Consider the following 22790-nt stretch of genomic DNA (forward strand, 5'->3'; position numbering starts at 1 on the left):
AACAGACACTTCTCCAAAGAGGACATCCAGATGGCCTACAGGCACATGAAACGATGCTCAACATCACTCATCATCAGGGAAACACAAATCAAAACCACACTGAGATACCACCTCACGCCAGTCAGAGTGGCTAAAATGAACAAATCAAGAGACTATAGATGCTGGCGAGGGTGTGGAGAGATGGGCACCCTCCTACACTGTTGGTAGGAATGTAAACTGGTGCACCTGCTCTGGAAAACAGTGTGGAGGTTCCTCAAAAAACTATCCATAAAACTCCCTTATGATCCAGCAATAGCACTGCTAGGGATTTACCCAAGAGATAGAGAAATGCTGATGCATAGGAGCACATGTACCCCAATGTTCATAGCAGCAATGTCAACAATAGCCAAGACATGGAAAAAGCCTAAATGTCCATCACCTGATGAGTGAATCAAGAAGATATGGTATATATACAATGGAGTACTACATGGCAAAGAGAAAGAATGAAATCTGGCCATTTGTAGGAAAGTGGATGGACCTTGAGGGTGTCATGCTAAGAGAAATAAGTCAGGCAGAGAAGGACAGAAACCATATGTTTGTACTCATAGGTCTAACAGGAAAACAGGAGAAACCTAATGGAGGGCCAGGGGGAGGAGAAGAGGGAAAAAGAGTTGGGGAGGGAGAGGGACACAAAACTTGAGAGACTATTGAATGCTGAAAATGAACTGAGGGTTGAAGGGGAAGGAGGAGGGGGGAAAAGAGGTGGTGGTGTTGGAGGAGGGCACTTATGGGGAAGAGCACTGGGTGTTGTATGGAAACCAATTTGACAGTAAACTATTTAAAAAAATAATTTCTAAAAGATAATTGGTACCAAACTTATTGGAGTATATGTATAAATGGAGTTAAAAACCTGTAACTTTAAAAATGCTTAATTACAAATTGGATCAACTGGGCTTTGTAGATTACACTTTAAAATTCTCTTTTCCAAAGATAGTTACAAATGACGTATTGGATAAAGGGCTAGTATCCAAAATCTATAAGGAACTCACCAAATTCCACACCCCAAAAAACAAATAATCCAGTGAAGGAATGGGCAGAAGACATTAACAGACATTTCTCCAAAGAGGGCATCCAGATGGCCAACAGACAAATGAAATGATGCTTAGCGTCACTCATCATCAGGGAAACACAAATAAAAACCACACTGAGATACCACCTCACGCCAGTCAGAGTGGCTAAAATGAACAAATCAAGAGACTATAGATGCTGGCCAGGGTGTGGAGAGACGGGCACCCTCCTACACTGTTGGCGGGAATGTAAACTGGTGCAGCCACTCTGGAAAACAGTGTGGAGGTTCCTCAAAAAATTAACAATAGAACTCCCCTATGATCCAGCAATAGCACTGCTAGGAATTTACCCAAGGGATACAGGGGTGCTGATGCACAGGGCCACATGTACCTTAATGTTCATAGCAGCACTTTCAACAATAGCCAAGACATGGAAAGAGCCTACATGTCCATCAACTGATGAATGGATCAAGAAGATGTGGTTTATATATACAATGGAATACTACATAGCAATGAGAAAGAATGAAATATGGCCATTTGTAGCAACAAGGATGGAACTCAAGGGTATTACACTACGTGAAATAAGTCAGGCAGAGAGGGACAGATACCATATGTTTTCACTCATAAGTGTAACACGAGTAACTTAACAGAGGACCATGGGGGAGGAGAAGGGGAAAAATAGTTAAGGGGAGGAAGGGAGGCAAAACATAAGAGACCCTTAAATACTGAAAACAAACTGAGGGTTGATGAGGGTGGGGAAGAGGGGAAAATGGGTGACAGGCATGGAGGAGGGCACTTTTGGATGTTATACAGAAACCAACTTGACAATAACTATAAAAATATTTCTCTTATCTGAAGTGGTCAAATTTCACTCCTATTCACTATATTTTGCTTTGAATGAATATATCCCATTGGGAAAAAGAAGTAGGTCCATGTTAGAGGAACATTTTGCTGATTCTAGTAGTTTTAGAATCAAAATCAATTGTTCATTATTTTGTTCAAGTTGAAGTAAAATCATTATTCCATTGGCATGTTTTTCTTGACACTACTGACAGTGGCTAATGAAAAAAATTAATGAAATATGTACACATTTCATTAGAGAAAAAAATGTTTACTTTTTGGAAAGTGGTTAAATGATTTCTTTCTTTTCCACCTCACTGATTTTCCAGCATTCTGTGCCAAAGCAATCCTGCTCTGGTTGACACATGTCGAGTCCTTGGTGTTATTATTAATGCCTTCAAAAGAAGGGCAACATTTTGTTGCTTACTGTGTTAACAATGTTCTAATTGTCCTGGGTTCATATATATATATGAATGATGTCTTTGTTTACACACACACACACACACACACACACACACACAAACACGTATGTTATTTCATTCTGTTCTGAACAATCTGCTGCATTTTTAGACAAAAAGTTCAAGGTTTACAGTGTGAAGATGAAATAATTTATCATTCCTGAGCATTGTGCACCCACAGTTTAGGTAAGATATTATTTGTTGGGTATGTTCAGTTATAAAAACACAGTGAAATGAAACAATTATTTATAATCTGTAATTTGATATTGTTATGTATTTTCAAGCAAGTTTTAGTTACTGAATAAACAGTATAAATATATTAATTTATATTTTGTTCTTATAAGCAGTCCAGTAACCCCATCAGATCTAAGGAAAAAAAATATAAATACTGTGATTCAAATTACAGACTTTATTTACGGATTACTTTTGTCTTTATCTCTAACAGTAAAACGTTATCTTACTTTCCCTTATAGAAATAGTTCTCATCTTGTCTAATCCACATTGTTTCATTTAGTTTCTTCCTAGATGCAAAGCTAGAAAAGCTTCTGCAATTCCCTTTGCCATTAGGTGCATTCACATGACTAAGTTCTAGCCAACAGAAGTGAGACATCCTACTTCTAGGCCTTTCTCCATTAAACCATCTGATTTTCTGCCTTGTTAACTGGAGGAGAGTCATGTTTTCAATAAAAAAACATATGCCACACTGAAAGTAAAAAACTCGAATAAGATGAACTCTACAAAGATGTTATCAGGATGTAGGAAAGCCACATGGGTTAGTTCTGTTTTCCAGGAGCACTGCAGAGTTAGTCTGATACCACTTCTTAGCAAAAGGATACCAGGAAAAAAGTTAGCAGAAACTGGAGGAGTAGGTCATCTGCCAGGAGCTGAGCTCTTCACCAGAGAGAATGAGCCAGTCCCTGGGATACCACACAAGGCCAAGGGACCATATAACTTGACATTAATTGCTTGCTTTTCAAATTTACTGTCAGTGTTCCCCATCAACTACCCAGTAGAAAGCCAGAGGACAAGGGAGCTTATAGTAGTTTGCTAGACCTGCCTCAACACAGACGCACAAACTAGGTGGTCTAAATAAATGGAAGGTATTGTTTCATAATTTTGTGGTCTTAAAACCCAAGATCAAGGTGCCAACAGGGATAGTTCCTTCTGAGGGCTGTGAGACAAGGCGCTGTTTCAGGTCTCTCTCCCTCACGTAGAGATAGCAGCCTTCTCCTTGTGACTTTACATTGTCTTTCCTCTGGGTGTGTCTCTGTGTGTCCTAATTTCCTTTTTTCAAAAGGATACTGGTCATTTTGGATTAGGGCTCAATCTAATGACCTCATTTCAACTTCATGACCTCTTTAAAGACTCTTATCTCCAAACAGGTCCACATTCTGAAGTATCTGAGGTTAGGACACCTAAATTCTACAGGAACACAATTCAACTCGTTACAGAGCCCGTAACATTTACGCAGGCCAATTTTGAAGGACTGGAGAAGAGATTATAGAGTGGATCTGGAGAGGTGTAGAAATCTAGAGCCTATTATACTCTGTAGCTTGGCATACCCTATTAAGGAAAGTGAATACTTCTTTAATCATATTATCTGTTCCCTTAATTAAAAATTCTCTAGTTGGTCTCTAGTACATACGATGTTCTTCACAGTTCTTACTGTGGCATCTGATGACCTATATAATCTGACTGCTATTGCATCTGCAGACCTAATCCTCACTCTTTCCTACCTAACTGGTCTCAAACATATATTATTTCTTCCTTTCTTCCTTTGATACTATTCCCAGTCTTTGTATCTGGTTAACAAACATATTTGTTATATCACTTGAAAAAATATTTATTAATGTGTAAGTTTCATTGGCATATGTCAGTCTTCTTAATAAGCCCCATTTTACCATTCTTATATCTACTATGGTTTTTTTTCAAAACTCACAATAATTTATCGTATGTCCACATGACTAACCCTTAACAGTAGCTGGTAAATGATTCTCTCAAGAGTAATTGGAGATGTTCTCATTTATTCTGTTTTATTTCAGATGTACAGCGCTCAGTGTAGGAGGTGCTTACCCCAAGCCAATGAATTCTCCATAAGGTAGATCCAACAGAACAGGTAGAATTTATACAGTTTACTTACAAATCAGGATGTAGACTAAGAGTGTAAGACTAAGACAGGAAATGAATAAATTTTTTAAGGCAGGGATGTATTTTTAATTGGCAGGCATGTAAAAAAAAAAAAACCACAACTTTTATGGCCATATTTGAAGAGGTCAGAATAACCTAATTTATTTCTATTTTTGAATCCCAAATCCTATCTCCCTAGAAAAATGGAAGCAAATATCAAGTAGGGCTTTAAAGGAAAAGTCCCATAAAATATATACATATATATATTAAATGCAAATTCTACTATTATAATACTATAATATATTAACTTACAATTATATATAATAATAGATATAATCCTGTAATGTATGCAGTGATGTTTATAACACAAGTAACATGAGGTATATAATAGAAAACAAAATTATGGTAAATATACAAATAGACATGGATAAAATGCTACATCACACTCTCGGATTTGGGTTTGCTGGAGAATATATGCATGGATACCTTAGATTCTCTCAGCACCCTGTATTTAAATACATCTACAGTATTCAGGGGTGGAGTAACAAATGGATACCTATGTGTGTTTCTTTTCCACTCAATAGGCTATATGCTATTGTTCACTAGCCTAACATCACAGTGTGGTTCCATTTTCACTTTCCCTTCCTTCATTGAAAAATAAGTAACATCTTGCTAATTTCTCACTAAAATAGTTTTTAGTATAAGCGCTCGTTAGTATCTTTATGCCAGTGTATATTTCATCTGATTTCAACATTCCATATTTTCCTTCCTGCTTTTGTTAAGTTAAGCAATCCACATTTCTTTTTTAAAAGGGCCATGCTGCTCTGCAGAACACCTTGTCTTTCCTTGTTCTAAAAAATAATGAGCTCAGTTACTTTTTCTTGGAGCATATTTGTTTCACTCTTTGTAAGAGTACTTCATCATGGGCTGAGTGCAACCTTGCTATTCTTTGTCTTATATTTCCATAAGAGCATGTGAGGAAAGATGCTTCTCCCATATCATATTCAAGGGTAATGTTATTCACCAGAAACAACATAAAAGAGTGTAGAGCTGGGAGTGAAATGTATGAATACCATTTATCTTTACTCTAAAGAGTATGTTAATGGTTAAAAAAATTATTGCCGACAGTATTCTTGAATTGAGTTAAACATAAAGATAGGTTTTTTCCTTTTACCTCTAGAAGTATATTTTAAAGGTAAAGAAAAATAAAATTAATAAAACTTTACTCTTGTTCTTTACATACGATAATCATAGACAAAGGCACATTTTTATAAATTCTCATTACTTTAAATAAAAAACTTGTGAAGAAATATTTCTGAATTTAGAGAATTTAGATCAGATACAAACAGATTATCATCTACTTTTTGATAAAAATTAAAAGCAACAATTGTGGGTAAGGTGCAAAAAAGTCATAGAAAGGGATATTTTAGTTGTTAAATATTTTCAGAAGTGACGTGATGAGGACAGTGAAAAATATGTGTTCTTGGGATTTTTAAATGTCTTACATTTAATGTTTCTTTTATTTAAAAAATGTTTTGATGTTTATTATTTGAGAGAGACAGACAGACAGACATGGAATCCAGAGCGGGTTCCAGGCTCTGAGCTGTCAGCACAGAGTCCGAGCAGGGCTTGAGCTCATGAACTGGGAAACCACTGAAGTCAGATACTTAACCTACTGAGTTACACAGGTGCCCCTTCATGCTTCTTTTAAAGAAGATTTTAAATAGTATGTTGTCACTTTTAAAACACTACTGGACATACTATAGTAGAAAAAAATGATCAGGTCAGAAGGCAAGAAGATCATGGTTCTAATCTTGCCCTCTGTTAAAAAAAAAACACACAGGCTAAAAATGTCATCACCTAGGCCAAGTCAGCAGAGTTTTAATACCTATTCTAACTGCACTTTCACTCCCTGACAATATAACCTTTAAGCAGTCAACATGTAATTTCTTGGTCAATGCTAGGAAATTTACTGTTAGACCCTTTCCATTCCCCTTTGGAGGGTAACATTGCCAAAACAACATATTCCCAGCTAATAAATTCCTTCTTTTAATGCCTTTAAAAATCTTTCTTTTGTTTGGGGCTCCTGGGTGGCTCAGTAGGTTGAGTATTCAACTCTTGATTTCAGCTCAGGTCATGATCCCAGGGTCATGGGATCGGGCCCCATGTCAGGCTCTGCACTGAGTGTGAAGCCTGCTTAAGATTCTCTCTCTCCCTCCCCGTCTAGAACTCTCCGCAGCTCACAGGTGCACTTGCTCTCTCTAAAAGAAAAAAAAATTCTCAGCAGAAACTCCTTCTACTTGCTAGATGGGAAGCTACCTGATTCAAGAATCATTTAATATGGCCTACTTCCTACTGTCTAACAATGTGATCTGGAGGAAAAGGTCTACCTTCTCTAAACCTCAGTTTTCAAATATGCAAAATGAGTGTTATGGACTGAATTATGTCCACTGCAAAATTCATATGCTGAAGTCCTAACCCCCAGTGCTTCAGAATGTGACATATTTGAAGATGGGGGTCTTTAAAGAGGTAGGAAGTTAAAATGAGATGATTGATGCCTTCATACAAAGAGGAATTTAGGGCACAGATAAACATCAAGGAAAATGTGAAGACAAAGAGAGAAGAAAACCATCTACAAGTCAGGGAGAGAGCCCTCAAAAGAACCAACCCTGCTGACACCTTGATCTCAGGCTTTAAGCCTCCAAAATTATGAGAAAATCACTTTCTATTGGTTAAGCAGTCAATCTGCGGTACTTGTTATGGCAGCCTGACCAAGCCAATATGATGGGCTTTATGAATTAGGTTTAGATTACAAACAGTTACTTGCTGTTTAATATGTGCAAAATTTGTTCTTATCGCTATTAGTCTTTTATTGGGCAGGTCACTTAAAATTCTTATCTTTACCATATCTTGACTATACAGCAGTTTTTTTAGGGTTAAGAGACCAAATTATATGTTTCTACAGCATGGATCATAGAGTCTACACCTTAAAATTTACTCGTAGGTTTGGAATAAAAGCAGCCTTGGAATTGTGCCATTTTTTAAAACTGTCATTTTCTGTATTTAATCTCTCAGTTTTGCATCTGGAAAATGTAGATAACAATAAGAACTGTTCTTAAATAAATTCATATATGCTATAAAATCACCAACTGACACATTATTAGTGTTTAATAAACTTTAAGTATGATTGCTGTGTCCTCAATGATTTTTTTTAACTCTTTTTCAACATACCCCAGGCCAGAAAAGGTTCTCACATCACTTCTTATCTGTCTTTGTTTCCTTCAGGGGCTAAAATATGTCTTTTATAACTGATTTTTATGGCTGCCCTAATACTCATATATTTGCTTTCCCTCCAGATGATGATAGTTTCTGCCCAGAAAAATTGTTATCTTGGCTAACACGGCATTTACCAAAGTGCATTGCCCCCAACATTAACTATTCAAAGGTTAAAATGCTAATAAAATATTAAAGGGTTCTGTGCTTGTATTGTGAGTTAAGCAAAGCAAGTAAGACCTTATTAAATGTATCTTAGAGGTCTTAAAAAGTTCCTGTGCATTTTGAGCAGCCAAAGACGGTATATGTCATGTAGCCTTTCCTCAATTTAGTTGATGATAGACTGTTTTTTGGTCAGTTCTCTAAAAAATATGAAATGCTTCGAGGACAGAATTTGGAAAGTTCTGGCTGAAAGAGAGTAGAACATCCTTAAAACTTTCCAAATAACTTCTTTCCTCATCCATGTTTTAGCCTTTTTGCTTTCCTCTTTTTTGGCTTTAAATAGATACTTACTATTACTAAATAATATCTACAGTTGTAACCAAATAATGTATTTTAGTCTCCATACTGAATTAGGATGGTGGTATGTCTTTTAAAGTACCATTTAAGTAAAAAAAAAAAAATAGTGGAGGGAGGCAAAACACATAAAGGTATTAATTCTATATTAAAAAAAACAAGCCTTTCCATAAGTCAAAGGACAATGAAAGGAAAATGTCATTTTTACTTATCCAGATTGGCAAAATTATACTGATATTGGTGAGGGTTTGGGGATAGAGTCACCTTCAAACACAGCTTTTGGGAAGAGAGCAATACATGTTCATTATTCTATCCTGACCGTGGTATAATGAATCGTTTTAAATTTCTTCTTTATGTTTTTCTGGATGTTCCAAATTTTCCACAGTGAATATGTTTAACTTTGCTTATTAAAAGAAATACCACTTTATTTGCTTTTTATGGTTTCTCTAATTTGAAAATAAGATGAAGCTTTCCTGACTTCTTTGTGAAGCTGCTTATGTAACTTCATGGATAATATAAACCCTCTCACATTCTTTCCTCGGTACTATTTTAAGGACATATAGAAAAGACAGAATGGCTTGATAAACATTAATTCACATTCAAGTGCATGTGAATACTAAGCAGGATAACCTCGACTTTAAAAGGCAAAAACACCATCCAGAGGAACAGTCTTTGATACTTATAATGGTAAGTTGACAAGAAAATAGGTATCGATTACCTGATAAGCAGTGTATACTTTTGCCCATCATCCACTTTAATAGTAGTGTTAATGCTTCCCAATTTTGCTTCACCAGCACAGAAAAAGTGGTACTATAGGGGAAAAAAAGTTTCCTTCAGTTTTTGACAATGAAATTAACACATAATATTTGCAATGAACTTAGAATTTACCAATAATTTTTATATTGCTTTGGAGGCAAAGAGTCTGAAACTTAAAGAGACATGACAGTCCAAAGTATACAACTAATAAAGGCCAGAATTAAGATACATAAATGTTTAAGTATTATCTACATACACACGCATCATTTATGTATACATGTGCACATACACACACACACTTCTGGTTTCTTTTCCAATATTCTGGTTGAAAAAGGCAGCATTTCCTGCTAGCAGAAAGTGAGTATTATTAGCAAGCTTCCTTACATACTACCAGCTGAGCAACATGCAGATTAGTGAATACAGTGTAGATAATACAGTAGAGGATAATGTTAAAGTCCAAGGAAGGAAACCGTAAAGATTATGGTTTATTCTAAGCTTCCTGAGGTTGGAGGCAGGTCTTCGTAGGATTACTACTAATTGAGCCAAGTTATATTTTAAAAAGATCATGTCTACAACAGGTACATTTGATCAGGACCCCCTGAGAATTCCACAAGTAGGCTGCAGTAGTCTATTCACCCTCTTAACAACATGTACCTGCAAGTATACTATATGTAGTACAGCCATTCTTTTCCAGAATGGGGCGTATCATATCATCAAGAAATCAGTAACCTACACATAAGTTAAAGAAATACAGTCACATAGTATTGCATAATTCCTGTGCATCTAGTTATATTTAAGTTGATTTACCTAAAACCCCACACATAGTCCAAAAATAAATATTACATTACATATTTTAATTTTATGATATTTGGCCATTGCAAAAGATTCCTTTACAAAATTACCTGCTACAAGTTGGCTTTAAGAAATATGTTAAATAATATATTTAAATGTTAATGATAAAATGATAAAATGTTAATAATTCCCTTTTATCTTCAAAGCTGTAAAAGTTAAACATACGTAAAATATTTAATGGAACATTCTATTGTTTTTACTTGAATTTTTTTATTATAAATAGCTCCTTTATGACATATATACATATGACATATATATATATACATACATATATATATACACACAATAGCTAACGTTTATTGAGTGATTATTTGCATATCATATAGTTTTAAAATACTTTATAAGTAGCAACTGATTGCTTCCTTACAATACAAAATAAAAAACAAAAATCTATGAAGTAGGTACTATTCTTTTATTAGCTCCATTATTCAGAGGTGGAAACTAAGGAGAAGTGGTTTACCACTAGCCGAGGAGGCACAGTGATTTGCAACCCAGAAAATAAGTCTGGGGACCGGTATTTGAGTCACAACAGTGGATATTATGTATGTACTTACTTCCTTGTTACTAAAGAGCCAGTAAAGTGTTTTTAAAAATTGTCCCAAAAATAAAATTAAAATTGTTTCATATTATTAAACTTTCCTAAAACTTACATTTCCTAAATAAAACCTGACTAACAATTCTGCATTTCCAGGTCTTAAATTATGATCACTGTAAAAGTTCAACCGTAAATATGTCTTTTTGTGAAAATTGTAATGTAAATGCCTTCCTCATACGATTATACTTTTAAAATAGATTGGAGCATAGTCTCACAAATCATAGTGGAACAAGGAAAATCTTAAAATCATGAAGACAGAATAACAGTGAAATTTCCCTTAAATCATTGCAAGGAAGCAGTGATGTGAGCAGAAAGAACATGAATTTTGGATTTACACAACAAAGTAAAAATTCCTTATCTACCATTCTTAAAAGAGTCCTCAGAACACGTGTGATACCAAACTCTGTGAGAAGCCTAGCTTGTCTGCAGGATCTTTGCAAAATGCAGAGAGAAAATACCCAACCTTCACATTTGATTAATACGTCCCAGACACGGTTCTACATGTTTACTTATTTACTTATTTACTCATTGTATTACATCTACTTCTCAACATTTATTCATATATTAATTTAAGCTTCACCACAATCTTTATTACCTTCATTTGACAAGTGAGTCAATTTAAGGACAAAGTGCTTAAGTGACTTGCAAGGTCTCAAGCCTCCTAAGTGGGCGAGCTGGGCTCTGAACTTGGAGTCTAACACATTTCTTAAGATGGAGCCTTACACATAATTTCGATTCAGTAAACTATAGTAATTTTTATTGCAGACATGAATAGATATCCTTTGTCATAAAACGTGAAAGAAATTTTACAAATCTTTTCTTCTATTATGGTGTAATAATTCCTCAATGTCATGAGTCAACCTATTGTGAATGTATTTTTATCCATCTGAATATGAGTCTCCATCAGTCATCATTTCATAAAATATTTCACCCACAACCCTGCAAATCTCTAGTAATTCCCCACAAGGCCTATGGAGATGTCCACAGTGGTGAGAGGAACCAGCTGAGACAGACACTCAGTTAATGCGAGTTTGCATCAGATAACTGTGCTGAGGGGAAACAATATTATGTGTATTTTATGATTCTTTATATTGGTCTCCATATTTTTATGCTTATTATAAGAATAATGAAAAACTGGTCTCAGTTCAGGAAAATGCTGTAGAGCCGGTATCAGCAAACTTGAAGGTAATACTGATGTTTGATGATTCATTACTGTGTTCTATTTATTACAAAATTCTGTTTTCTTACTCCTGTAAGAGACTCCTGTTCCTATTATTATCTGTAATCAACCGGAAGCAATATGAGGAAAATAAAGTGTGTTTTGTTTACAAATGAAACCTCAGAACCACTGGCAAAGTGACTGGTGATAGATACATGTTCATTGAATGAGTGAACAAATATATGAATGAGTAAAAATACAACTACTAATGGCTACCTCTGGCTGATAGTTATTAATGATATCAGACATTGTGGTAAATTATGTATATGTATTGTATTACGTAAGAAAGATGAACATTTAAAGAGAGTCAAACTGGTATAATGTGACTTAAATAAATTATAAGGTATACCTTACGATTTCACAGAAATTCACATATTTAAATCACCTCATAAAAGAAATAATAAAAATACAGTGTTATATTTCATATATTAGGCTATGTTGAGTTAATTGCCTTATTGCAGTGATGATTTAGATGACTTCCTTGATCTGAGTATTTACCACACGAATAGGAGTTGATTGTTAAGGTAGAACAGTATTGAAAGAAGAGCACACACTTTCAACTCAAAGTCAGCCTTATAATTTAGTGTTTGTTAGCTGGGTGATCTTGGACTTTTATTATTATTTTTTAATGTTTATATTTGAGAGACAGAGAAAGACCTGAGCGGGAAGGGCACAGAGAGAGAGATGGAGATACAGAATCCAAAACAGGCTGCAGGCTCCAACTGTCAGCACACAGCCCAATAATGGGCTCCAACTCAGGAATGGTGAGATCATGACCTGAGCCAAAGCCGGATGCTTAACTGACTGAGCCACCTGGGCACCCTGATGTTGAACTTTTAAAAGGAGGTTGTTAAAAAGACTACCAAATGTTAAATTCATGATCTCAGACTTTTTGATTTCAGAATCTCTTGTGCTCTTAAAAATTATTGAGGACCCCAAAGAGTTTTGTTTCCTGGGTTATATTTATCAGTATTTATAATATTAAAAGTAAAACAGACATTTTTAAAATACAAAAATGTGGAAGTACACATTACATTAGTGATCAGAAAGATGACATCATCACATGCCATACAGCCTCTGGAAAACCCCACTGTATATGAGAATGAGAGTGAAAAAGGCAAACAACAGTATTATTGTGAAGATAGTTTTCCTTAAGGACCCTCTGAAAAAATCCTTGGGCTCCTCAGATCACATATTACATTAAAGCTATAAGAAATGGTAGCAGTTACTATCACTGGGATATTGGGAACCATAATAGCAGAAAAAGGTTAAAAATAAAGAGAAGAGAATGAAAGCTATTCAAAGAATATACTATTTTGATATAGAAGTACTAAATACACACAAAAAATTACAAAAACAGAACAAACATCCTAGTGGTGACTGTAAAAGATATATTTAAGATACAATTCTATTTTGATAATAATCACTAAAGAATCAAAAGTTTCTAAAATTCCTTTAAATGAAATATAATGACTTACCGTTAAAGTACCATTTTCAACAAATAATTGAATAAAAAACTCATCTACTGAATTTGAGTCTTGCTTGATATAGAGCAGGAGTCCATAGGAGTTGAAGGTATGAAATTCTAGTGATATGTTACTTTGTGGACTTAACAACACATTCCGAAATTCTAGATAGGAATCTCCATAATAACAAAAACATCTGAAACCTGTGGAGTCAGAAAGAAAATACAATTTAGATTGGAATTGAATGTTCAACAGTTGAGTTTCATATTAACATTAGCGCGTCTTCTGAAGTGGCTCAGACTTGACTATTTTCTGCCTGTTGCAAGCCCAGGCACCTGTTTCCTTTGCCAGAGTCGCAGTGGTTTGTCATAATTTCTATGTACTGGGGGCTTCATGATCAAATCTCATTGGATGTCTAGATGATTAATCTTCAATAGGGCATTCACTTACATTTTACATTACAGGTCAACAGAAATAGGAACACTTTCTAATGATGTCCTTATTCACCGTATATACAACATGTTGGTATCAAATTGTGATTTATGTCAGTCATTACTGTAAATTTGATTGTGTGGCATTTGAGGGACGATAGGAGTAAAGGAAGTAAAGGAATTGTCATCCTTTTGTAGCAACACTTTTATCTGAGCTTCTTTAAAAATCATCACTTCTGTGTTCTCTTTTTCTCATCTTCTGAATATTTTAATTAGCCTCAATCTTTTAAATGAAATATAGACACTTTGACCAAATTACTTTGACAATTTATATTCCTTAAATTTATAAATATATAATTAATGACACAACTTATTTCTCTAAGTTACTTCATATTATTAAAAGTTACTTTTCTGTTTGGAGTGTCATTGTAACTACTGTATTATAAATGATGGAAAATAATTGCATATGTTAAAAAAATAAATTGTGTTATATTAAAAAAATAAAATATATCCTTAAAATAAAAAAAATAAAAAAGTTACTTTTGATAAAAACTTGACTGATTGATGTTTTCCTGTAACAATGGATATGACTTATCTCCTTTTACTTCTTTCCTTCTGTTCTTCCTTCTGTGATACACACACATATAAAACTTCCAAATTGGTTATTCTTTTATAATTAATACAAAAGATTATTCATAAAACTTTGAATTTTAGTTGCTGCCCACCATAGGATAATACTTTTTAAAATAAAATCTGTACCTTAAATCTTTTAGAGTTTTTATTCTATGTGGAGTATTTTTTATTTTAATTTTTCAATAAATCTTTTAAAATATTCATTGTGTTAAATCTTCAAACTTGTAAAAAGCTCTGAGGAAATAATCAGCTAGAGCTCAAAGAATGTCTTCTAGAAAACATGTGTGCCATAAGAGTTTTTTTAAATAAATTTATTAGTGAAACTGGCTCAAATATTGAGAATATTAACAATGTCTCTCCATTTTTATATCCTAATTGCTTTAGTTGTTAAGTGAAGTAGATATTTACTCCCTGCAGAGTTTAATGATGATGCTGAATGCCCAGTACAATAAAATTTCACATATTAAATAATTTTAAAAAGGTTTTAGTCACTTATTTGAATGAATTGGGAATGGAGACAAATATCCATTTGATTTATAGTTCAAACTGTGAAAGAGCATAAACTATTTTCAGACAAAAACTAATATTACAACATGAACAGAACGAACATTGGTGAAATGAAGGAATTACTATTTATTTTTAATTGCTTTGGAAAGATATAGTTCAGCTGACAAGAGCAAACTAAACAATTCTTTCAATTTTATTATGTTTTGTCTTTATATGGACTAATTTTTAACATTTAAGTAGCTCTGTCATCATGTGATATCAAATGTTTTATATAAAAACTCACACATGCACCTATTTGTAGCCACATGAGGTTAAGAGCCACATACATTTGGTTCATCATTCAACCCAGGTTTTTATTTTATCCCTGATTTTCTTAAGCATGTGAAACTTTACTATCTCTTATAGAAATCACAACTGTTTTTGTTTAAATGTGCTTGGAAAACTGTATTCTGTTATTTAAAAATCAGGAAATATTTTATATAGAGTATTTGACCATATTTCTAGTGTTTTCTATTAACATGCATAGATGTAGTTTTTTTTACATTAGCAAAAATATTAATCCAATAAAAAGTGGTGATAGAAAGCACAGAAAAGCTTTACTAAGAAAGCTAAGCATAGTGAGTATTACCAGTAATGATGAGCTAGAGTACAATAATAATGTCATACATTTTACATTATCTAGAATTAAATCATAAGTTCCTGCCTTTCAGTTTTCATTTTTCCAAATAGGAAGCATCTTTATCTGAATTGTATGTCCTCATATTATAATTACAATTTTGAATGAGTTTGTATAGTTTTGGTACATATAACCAGAAACCAATTCAAAGTAACTTCAGCAATAAAGAAATTCAGTGACTTAAGTGAAAGAAAGTTCAAGAATAGGGTGGGTTTTCAGATAGATGACTTTCCCATGGACTCTAAAAAGCTCAGCTGGTTCCTCATTAGAGACCTAGATCTCCTTTGTATCTCCATCCTGCTATTCATATGGTAAACTTTAATCTGAGACTTGTTTCTCTTCTGATTATGGTGGCCAGTGGTAGTTTAAATGACATACTTCCATACTTGTGTCTAATCACTAAGTTTCTTAGATTTTCAAGAGAGGGAGAACTTTTCCAAATTTAGAATAAGTCTTTCCTAGCAGTTAACTGGCTAGAACTAGTCACACTGATAAAGCTTTACACCGAGGCCTGCAGGGGGTGGGGGTGTTAACAGCGAACAAAATTAGTATTCTGTTGGAAGGAATGCTTCAAAATCTGATACAAGCATTTCCCCAGATTCATGCCTTATTTCTGGCTAACAGTAGTTGATTTTCATATTCAGAGTCCAGAGTGCTAACCTATTGATTGTCAGATTCCAAGACTCAAAGTGCTGTATTACATGTCCAAGCTAGAACCCGGTCATCTCCAACTTCCTTGGTCTCTTTCTCTTTTGGAGAAGGTAGTTCTTGACTTCATTTCTAACGGTACATGTTTGGTGTAAGGATGAGTCTAGACACTAAATAAATTAATAAATAAATAAGCCACTATATCTAGCTTATCTATATAGATAGATATAGATAGATATATCTAAGTATATATTTAAAATTTAACTGTTGCTGAGTGGACAGTTCCCAAAATTTGTTTGACATGTAAAAATTTGCAGTGATCCATAGCCATTGCCATCGCATGAAGATAAAGAAAATTTTGAAGTCATTTTAGAGAAAAGTCAGAAGCCAATAACCCTGCCCTCCTCTACTGCACAAAGAAGAATTCTAAATAAATTAGAAGAAACATATTTTAGAAGAATATAATAATATATACTGAGACATACATAAATATTTAAGTTATTTAGTTCTTTGATAAGTTGTAAACAAATACTCCAACAGCATAGTTTTTTTTTTAATGAAAAACAATTTTAGAAAGTACAGGATTCTCAGCTTGAGACATTTTTTGGTTTCTTGGTTAGTAAATCACAACGTACTAAATAGATTTTAAATAAAAGACTCTTGCATAGAGTTCTATATACAAAGTTAAACGTCAAGGTTGGAATCTTATGGAGAAAACTGAATATCAAGCTTATCTACAAGATAATTTAATAATAGACTCTATGACTGAATAGTTTAAATAAAGGACATTTACTATTTAATCCTACTTCTGAAAAATTATTATTAGTATCAGCATAATCCATGAATAATTATTTTAAAAAAGTGATAACATATTGCTTTCTGGAGTATGTATTACTAGCTAAATGTTAAATAATTTACAATTAAATACAAAATGGCTTTTAATTTCATATATCTTTGAAGTAATATAATAGTGGAAGAAAATAGTGGACATTTGTAATACGTGTTTATATGCAAAGTTTTCTATTAAATTAACTAATGTGAGAAAAGACTATATGTATAACACTTAAATATGATTCATATAGGAAGATATACTAGACGGTTTATTAAGAAACACTGAGTCTTGGGATGCCTGGGTGGCTCAGTAGGTTAAGTGTCCAACTTTGGCTCAGGTCATGATCTCAGGGTTCCTGAGTTCAAGCCTGCATCGGGCTCTGTCCTAACAGTTCAGAGCCTGGAGCCTGCTTCAGATTCTGGGCCTCCCTCTCTCCACCCCTCCCCTCTTCATGTGTGCGCACTCTAGCTCTCTCTCTCTCTTACAAAATGAATAAATTTAAAAAAAAAACTAAAAAAAGAAACACTGAGTCTTACTTCTTCTACTAGTAATCAAATCAGCAACCATGTATTAGCTACAGAAACGCTGTGACTTAGTTCTCTTCATGTATATTATTTCCAGAAAGAGCTTGGATTTTTATCACTACAAAATACTCAATGTTTAATACTTTATACTTCCATGTTCTACAAATCGTGTTTAATTCACCTTAAAATCCAACTTTATACACCCATTTAAATTCATCTCAATTAACTTAATATCTACTAACAAAGCAGGAGGAAAGAAGAAAATTAACATTTACACTCTTTACTATGTGTAAAAATACTCATGCTTCTTAAACTGCTGTGCTTTTTCTTCCTGTCAATTTAAAGATTCATGCCATTAGAAAATGCTTTTGTAGGAACTAAGCATATTTCAACATAAATTATGAAATATTTGTTTCTGTCACAGATTTTCAGAATGATTAGTCCATGGAATGTCAGTCAGTTACAAAATTTATACAGCAACTATTTATCGTAAAATGCAAGAAAAAGTTTATAATATTGAGAAAAAAATTGAGTATTTAGTTTAAGATTGGCAGACACCTCTCAATATAGCTAAAGGAAATGTATGATAAATATGAGGCAGGGAAACAGATTTCAAGAAAATAGATGATTGCAGAGAATGCTGAGAATTAGTCAAATAATATTTTTTTCTGAAAGCAATTAACAATCATTTCAAAAGAAGCACAACACCCATACTCACTATATTTCCCTTCCACCAGCAATTGAAAATAGATTATTATCAGAGAAAATTCCTTCAATAGACCCTCCTAAGGACAGAAGTCACTCTTAAAATACAAATCAAATCATGCCACTCTCCTGCTTAAAGACATTTGTTTTTGCCAGTTGCTGATGACAGAATTGCTCAGTACTTAACTCTGTATAGAATCTTTCCAAACTTTTTTTTTTTCTCCTTTTGCCTTTCAATGTGTTTTACCAAGTATGCTAGGATAACTCACAGACACATCCTTCCTACCCTCACCTGCATTACCAGTTCTGTCATGCAGCATCCTTCCTGTACATGGACTCTGTTTCCAGGATCATTATCCTATTCCATTGGACAGATCATCAACCACAAACCAATCAAACACTGACTTAATTAGTGTAGGTTTTCGATGTCTTGATTTTGAATAAAGCAAGTCTTGCATATTCTTCCGGATTGTGCTTCATACTATTTGCCTTGTGCCTTTTGATGTAACTATTGGAATCAATTACATGCGCAAACATCTTATTAAATTACATAAAAACTCATATTAGTAACTGAATTAAATTCCATGATTTCACAGGAAAAATGTGTAACTGATTAATGTATTTGTGATACTTTATCTTCCTATACATGGGCATGGTATGTTTTTCCCTTTACAGGGGATTCTAAGGTATTTTTAATATAATTTTGTAATTTTTCCTCATAAAGGTCAGGTGCATATTTTCTAGGGTTAACTAATAGAAATCTTAGGAATATGTTGCTATTTCAAATAGTTTTTTGTAACATCATATATTTAATGAATTATGTTGGTATTCTGAAATGCAATTGATTTGTATATTGAGAAACCTTGTTGAACTCTATTTTTAGTAATACTCTATTATTTGTGACTAATGAAATTTTCACTTTTGTTCATATCTTATTAGCTTATATAGTGCCTGGGAGTATCAGAAAACAACACTCAACTAAAATGATGATAATGATATAATTTTTCCTATTTAGTAGAGATGATTTTTAAGCTTTTACTTTTAAGTGTAATATTTTGCTCTTCTATTATATCTTTTAATCCACTAAGGAATTTTCTATTTGGTAGTTTTCTAAGATTTTTAGCAGGACTTAAAATTAAGTTTTATCAGCTTTTCACTTAGTGATATGCTTATATTATGAGTAACTTTGATAGTCTAATATTAAACCTTTATTTAATCTTTGAAATAAATCCCATTTATGATGTATGTACACATATGAATTTCCTTGGCAATAACTGATGTTTAGGACATTTGCATCTATGCTGATGACCGAGATGGATTTTGAGCTTTCATTTTTCATGGTACCCTTTCTGATTTTCATACTAAAGTTTTACTGAGCTCCATTAAATAAATTGAGCAAAATAAATTTCCATTTCTAATCTTTGAAAGTGTTTTTGTTTACTTACCACCCAACATCTGAATCAAACTACAAAATTTTAAATTGTAAAATATCCTAAAACAACTGTTTAAGATCTCATTTAATGGACTGATTAGGAATCAGAATGTTATAGTAGAGGAAGTAGTGACTTGCAAGATTTTCTTTTTAATTTGGTCACTTAGTGTTACCTTAGAGAAGGACGTTCCCCTGTCTACTTCCCCATCTTTACCCATTAAAGTACAGTAGCACCTATTCTGAAATTGTTATTACAACAGATCTAATTGTGATTTGGACTCTTGGGGTCAATTATGCACTTTATCATTAAAATCATAGGATCTTAGATATTTTAGCCATCTTGAGGCACTCAGTTTCTTCATCAATACAACGGCAAGAACAAAGTTGTTCTACTTTATATACGCAGAACTGCTAGATAAAGAATTTACTCCAGGCTGCATAGTAGTCCTCCCTCATCTGCGAGGAATATGTTCAGAGACACAACGGGGATGCCTGAAACCAAAGACAGCACTGAACCCACATGCAGCATTTCCCCCCTATATATACACATACAAATAATAAAGTTTAATTTACCAATTAGGCACAGTAAGAGATTAGTGGTAATCCTAATGAAGCAAGTATAACAAAATACTATACATTCAGTGAATGTGGTGCTCATCCTTCCTGTGGCGATGTGAGATGATAAAATGCCTACACAATGGGATAAAGTGAGGTAAATGACAGACGCACTGTGACACAGGGCTAAGCTACAACTGGCTTTCTGACAATACAATACGTTGGAAGGACAATCATCTGCTTCCAGACCACAGCTGACCATGGGTAACGAAACCGCAGATAGTCAAACTGCAAGTAAGGGGAAACTATTGTATTTATGAAAGAAATCCTTTACAATGAAACACACAAGCTTTGCAACTAAACCTTCTTTTAAAAATAGTTGTTACGTGTATGTGCTCTCCATTATTCTCAGACATATATTTAGAAAGGTCTGAAGCACTTGGTATTGCCACATTAAGCAGATCTGGGTAGAATACTAAGGATTCCAAGGTGTTATATAACAGGGATGCTGTGATATCCAAAAGTGCCCTCTGGTCCCATAAGCACGACACATTTTACAGCAGTAAAATATCTGAATAAAACTAAAGATGTAATATGGACTAATAATAATGTATGTTATACTCTATTCTTCATATAGCACCCTTTTTATTTTTTTGAGTAATGTCTACACCCAACATGGGTCTCAAACTCACAACCCTGAAATCAACAGTTCATTGCTCATACAACTGAGCCAGCCACGTGTCCTTGCATAATACCTTTATATGCATTACCTAATTTGATTTTCACCTCCATCTGGAAAACATGAAAGGCCAAGGTTCTTATGAGCCCTATATTTTTATCTAAAAAACGGAGGCTAAATGAAGGTAACTCGATCAAAGTTGTAGATCTTAAAAACTGGTTTCTTTCATCAAAGCACATATTCTTTGACACCAATTTTATTCTGTGTGAACAAAGTTTCTTATGAATTATTTTAAACATATATTCTTTGACTGCTTTAAAAAATATCATGTGTAAGAGGTCCAGTTGAATCCTTGTATTTCATTCTTACATTCTCTGTAACATGAGAATAGTGTAACATAGTGTAGTGTAATGATTAGCATCTCTAAACGTACAAACAATGCCTCAATGGGATCCAAAGTGTTATGATCTAGTTTTTGAATACTGCTTTTTAAACATCACTTAGGAATCATTACTGAGTTCTTAGCTACTTTAAAAGAAATATTTACTTAATAAAACTACTCTGAAATTGAGTTGTATTTGATCTTTGAGGTGACTTGTGTAATTTTTCCTTCTCTTTCTGTTTAACGTTTAAGGAATATCAGAGGCTAAATGGGTTTTATAGGTATTCCTTTTTTTTTTTATAGGAAATCTACCCACAACTGAAAACATAATTTGATAGGAAAGTTATCTTTTCCACAGTGAGATGAGAATGTGGTAGACTGGGAAACCTTTGTTACCATCCCTTTGACCAACCTGTTTCCAGCTGAAACAAAAGGAGTGAACCTAGGAATTTTCTGTTGCTCCAGGGCTCTAGAAAGTCTCCCTAAAGCTCTCATATGCAAATTTAGGGTGGACCCTTTGCAGTGAATACTGAGATATCCTTGTATTTACTTTTGGGGGGCGGGGGGAGGAATTCTGACAAATTACATTTGGATAAACATGGTTAGTAGTAACAATCTTACAACACGTAAATATTTATGTTGAATTGTAAGACCCTACCCACTTGGGTCAAACTGGACCCTAAAATACTAACCATTGTTTCACTCTTCCACTCCCATTCTGGTAAATAAAGGTTAAGCAAGACCCTAAGAATATAGCTCAATAAGGAATATTGTGACCTAAAGTTTAACTTGTTTTTCAAGATTCTGTTAAGCAGCCCCACCCTTTTCATAAGAGCCGGCCAAGGCAAAGTCCAAGGTGAGGTTGAAGTCACCTAGCCCCTAGACACCTAGACATCTTAGGTGTCTAACTATGATTGGTCATTTTAAAAGACTAAGAACTTTAAAATGATAGGTTCCTGCCAAAACTTATGCCTGCGTATTACAATGTAATTGGCTATAATGAAATGCTGTAGTTGTAATTGGCTAACTAAATGATGACTTGTTTTACCTCACCAAAACCCTTAAAAATCCTGAGCTACTGCTCGGTGGGGCTCTCTTCCTAGGACTTCCAGCTACTCCAGAGGTGCCGTTTGGCTGAAATAAAACAAACCCATTATCCAACTCCTTTTGTGTTCCTGGATTCTACCCTAGGTGACTCGCAATGGAAAAAAAAGGTCTAACAGAATGAGTAACTATCTGCCAATATATATCATCATAATAGACTCTAGGGCACAAAGTATAGATAAAAATCAAGTAGTCATGTCACACTGTATATTCATCAGAAGCCAGCAGATTTAGACTACAATGGATGCCCATAATTCAGCTGGGAATAAAGTATCAATTTATCAAGTTCTAAAAGCTAATTGCTGGTATATATTTTTTGTTACTTTTGTAATTTGTTATTTCCAGTAAAATAAAATACAAATGCTATTACCAGTACTATCCTTTATGCAACATAACCAAGTGATCTGTCTCAGTAACTTATAATTAATAAAACTTGAATACCCTCATTCTAATTTTCTAGACATACTGCTGCTAATTTGGGGCAACATTTCAAACAAAATATTTGCCCTATGCTTAGGAAGTTGAACAGTTAAT

At 33.9% G+C, this 22790-nt stretch overlaps 1 protein-coding gene across 1 annotated transcript in view; it reads right to left on the minus strand.

The window, feature by feature from the left end:
• The window catches only part of EYS (eyes shut homolog), a 1499666-nt gene that overhangs the window by 571750 nt on the left and 905126 nt on the right, over positions 1 to 22790 (minus strand). Inside the window, exons 25-26 of the mRNA XM_029943180.1 lie at positions 13161 to 13351; positions 8979 to 9070 (exon numbers count right to left, since the gene is read on the minus strand). Of these exons, the coding sequence (XP_029799040.1) occupies positions 8979 to 9070; positions 13161 to 13351 (283 nt within the window). The remainder of the gene's footprint in view (positions 1 to 8978; positions 9071 to 13160; positions 13352 to 22790) is intronic.

The sequence above is a fragment of the Suricata suricatta genome, chromosome 7 (genome assembly GCF_006229205.1).
Source record: "Suricata suricatta isolate VVHF042 chromosome 7, meerkat_22Aug2017_6uvM2_HiC, whole genome shotgun sequence".
NCBI lineage: Eukaryota > Metazoa > Chordata > Mammalia > Carnivora > Herpestidae > Suricata > Suricata suricatta.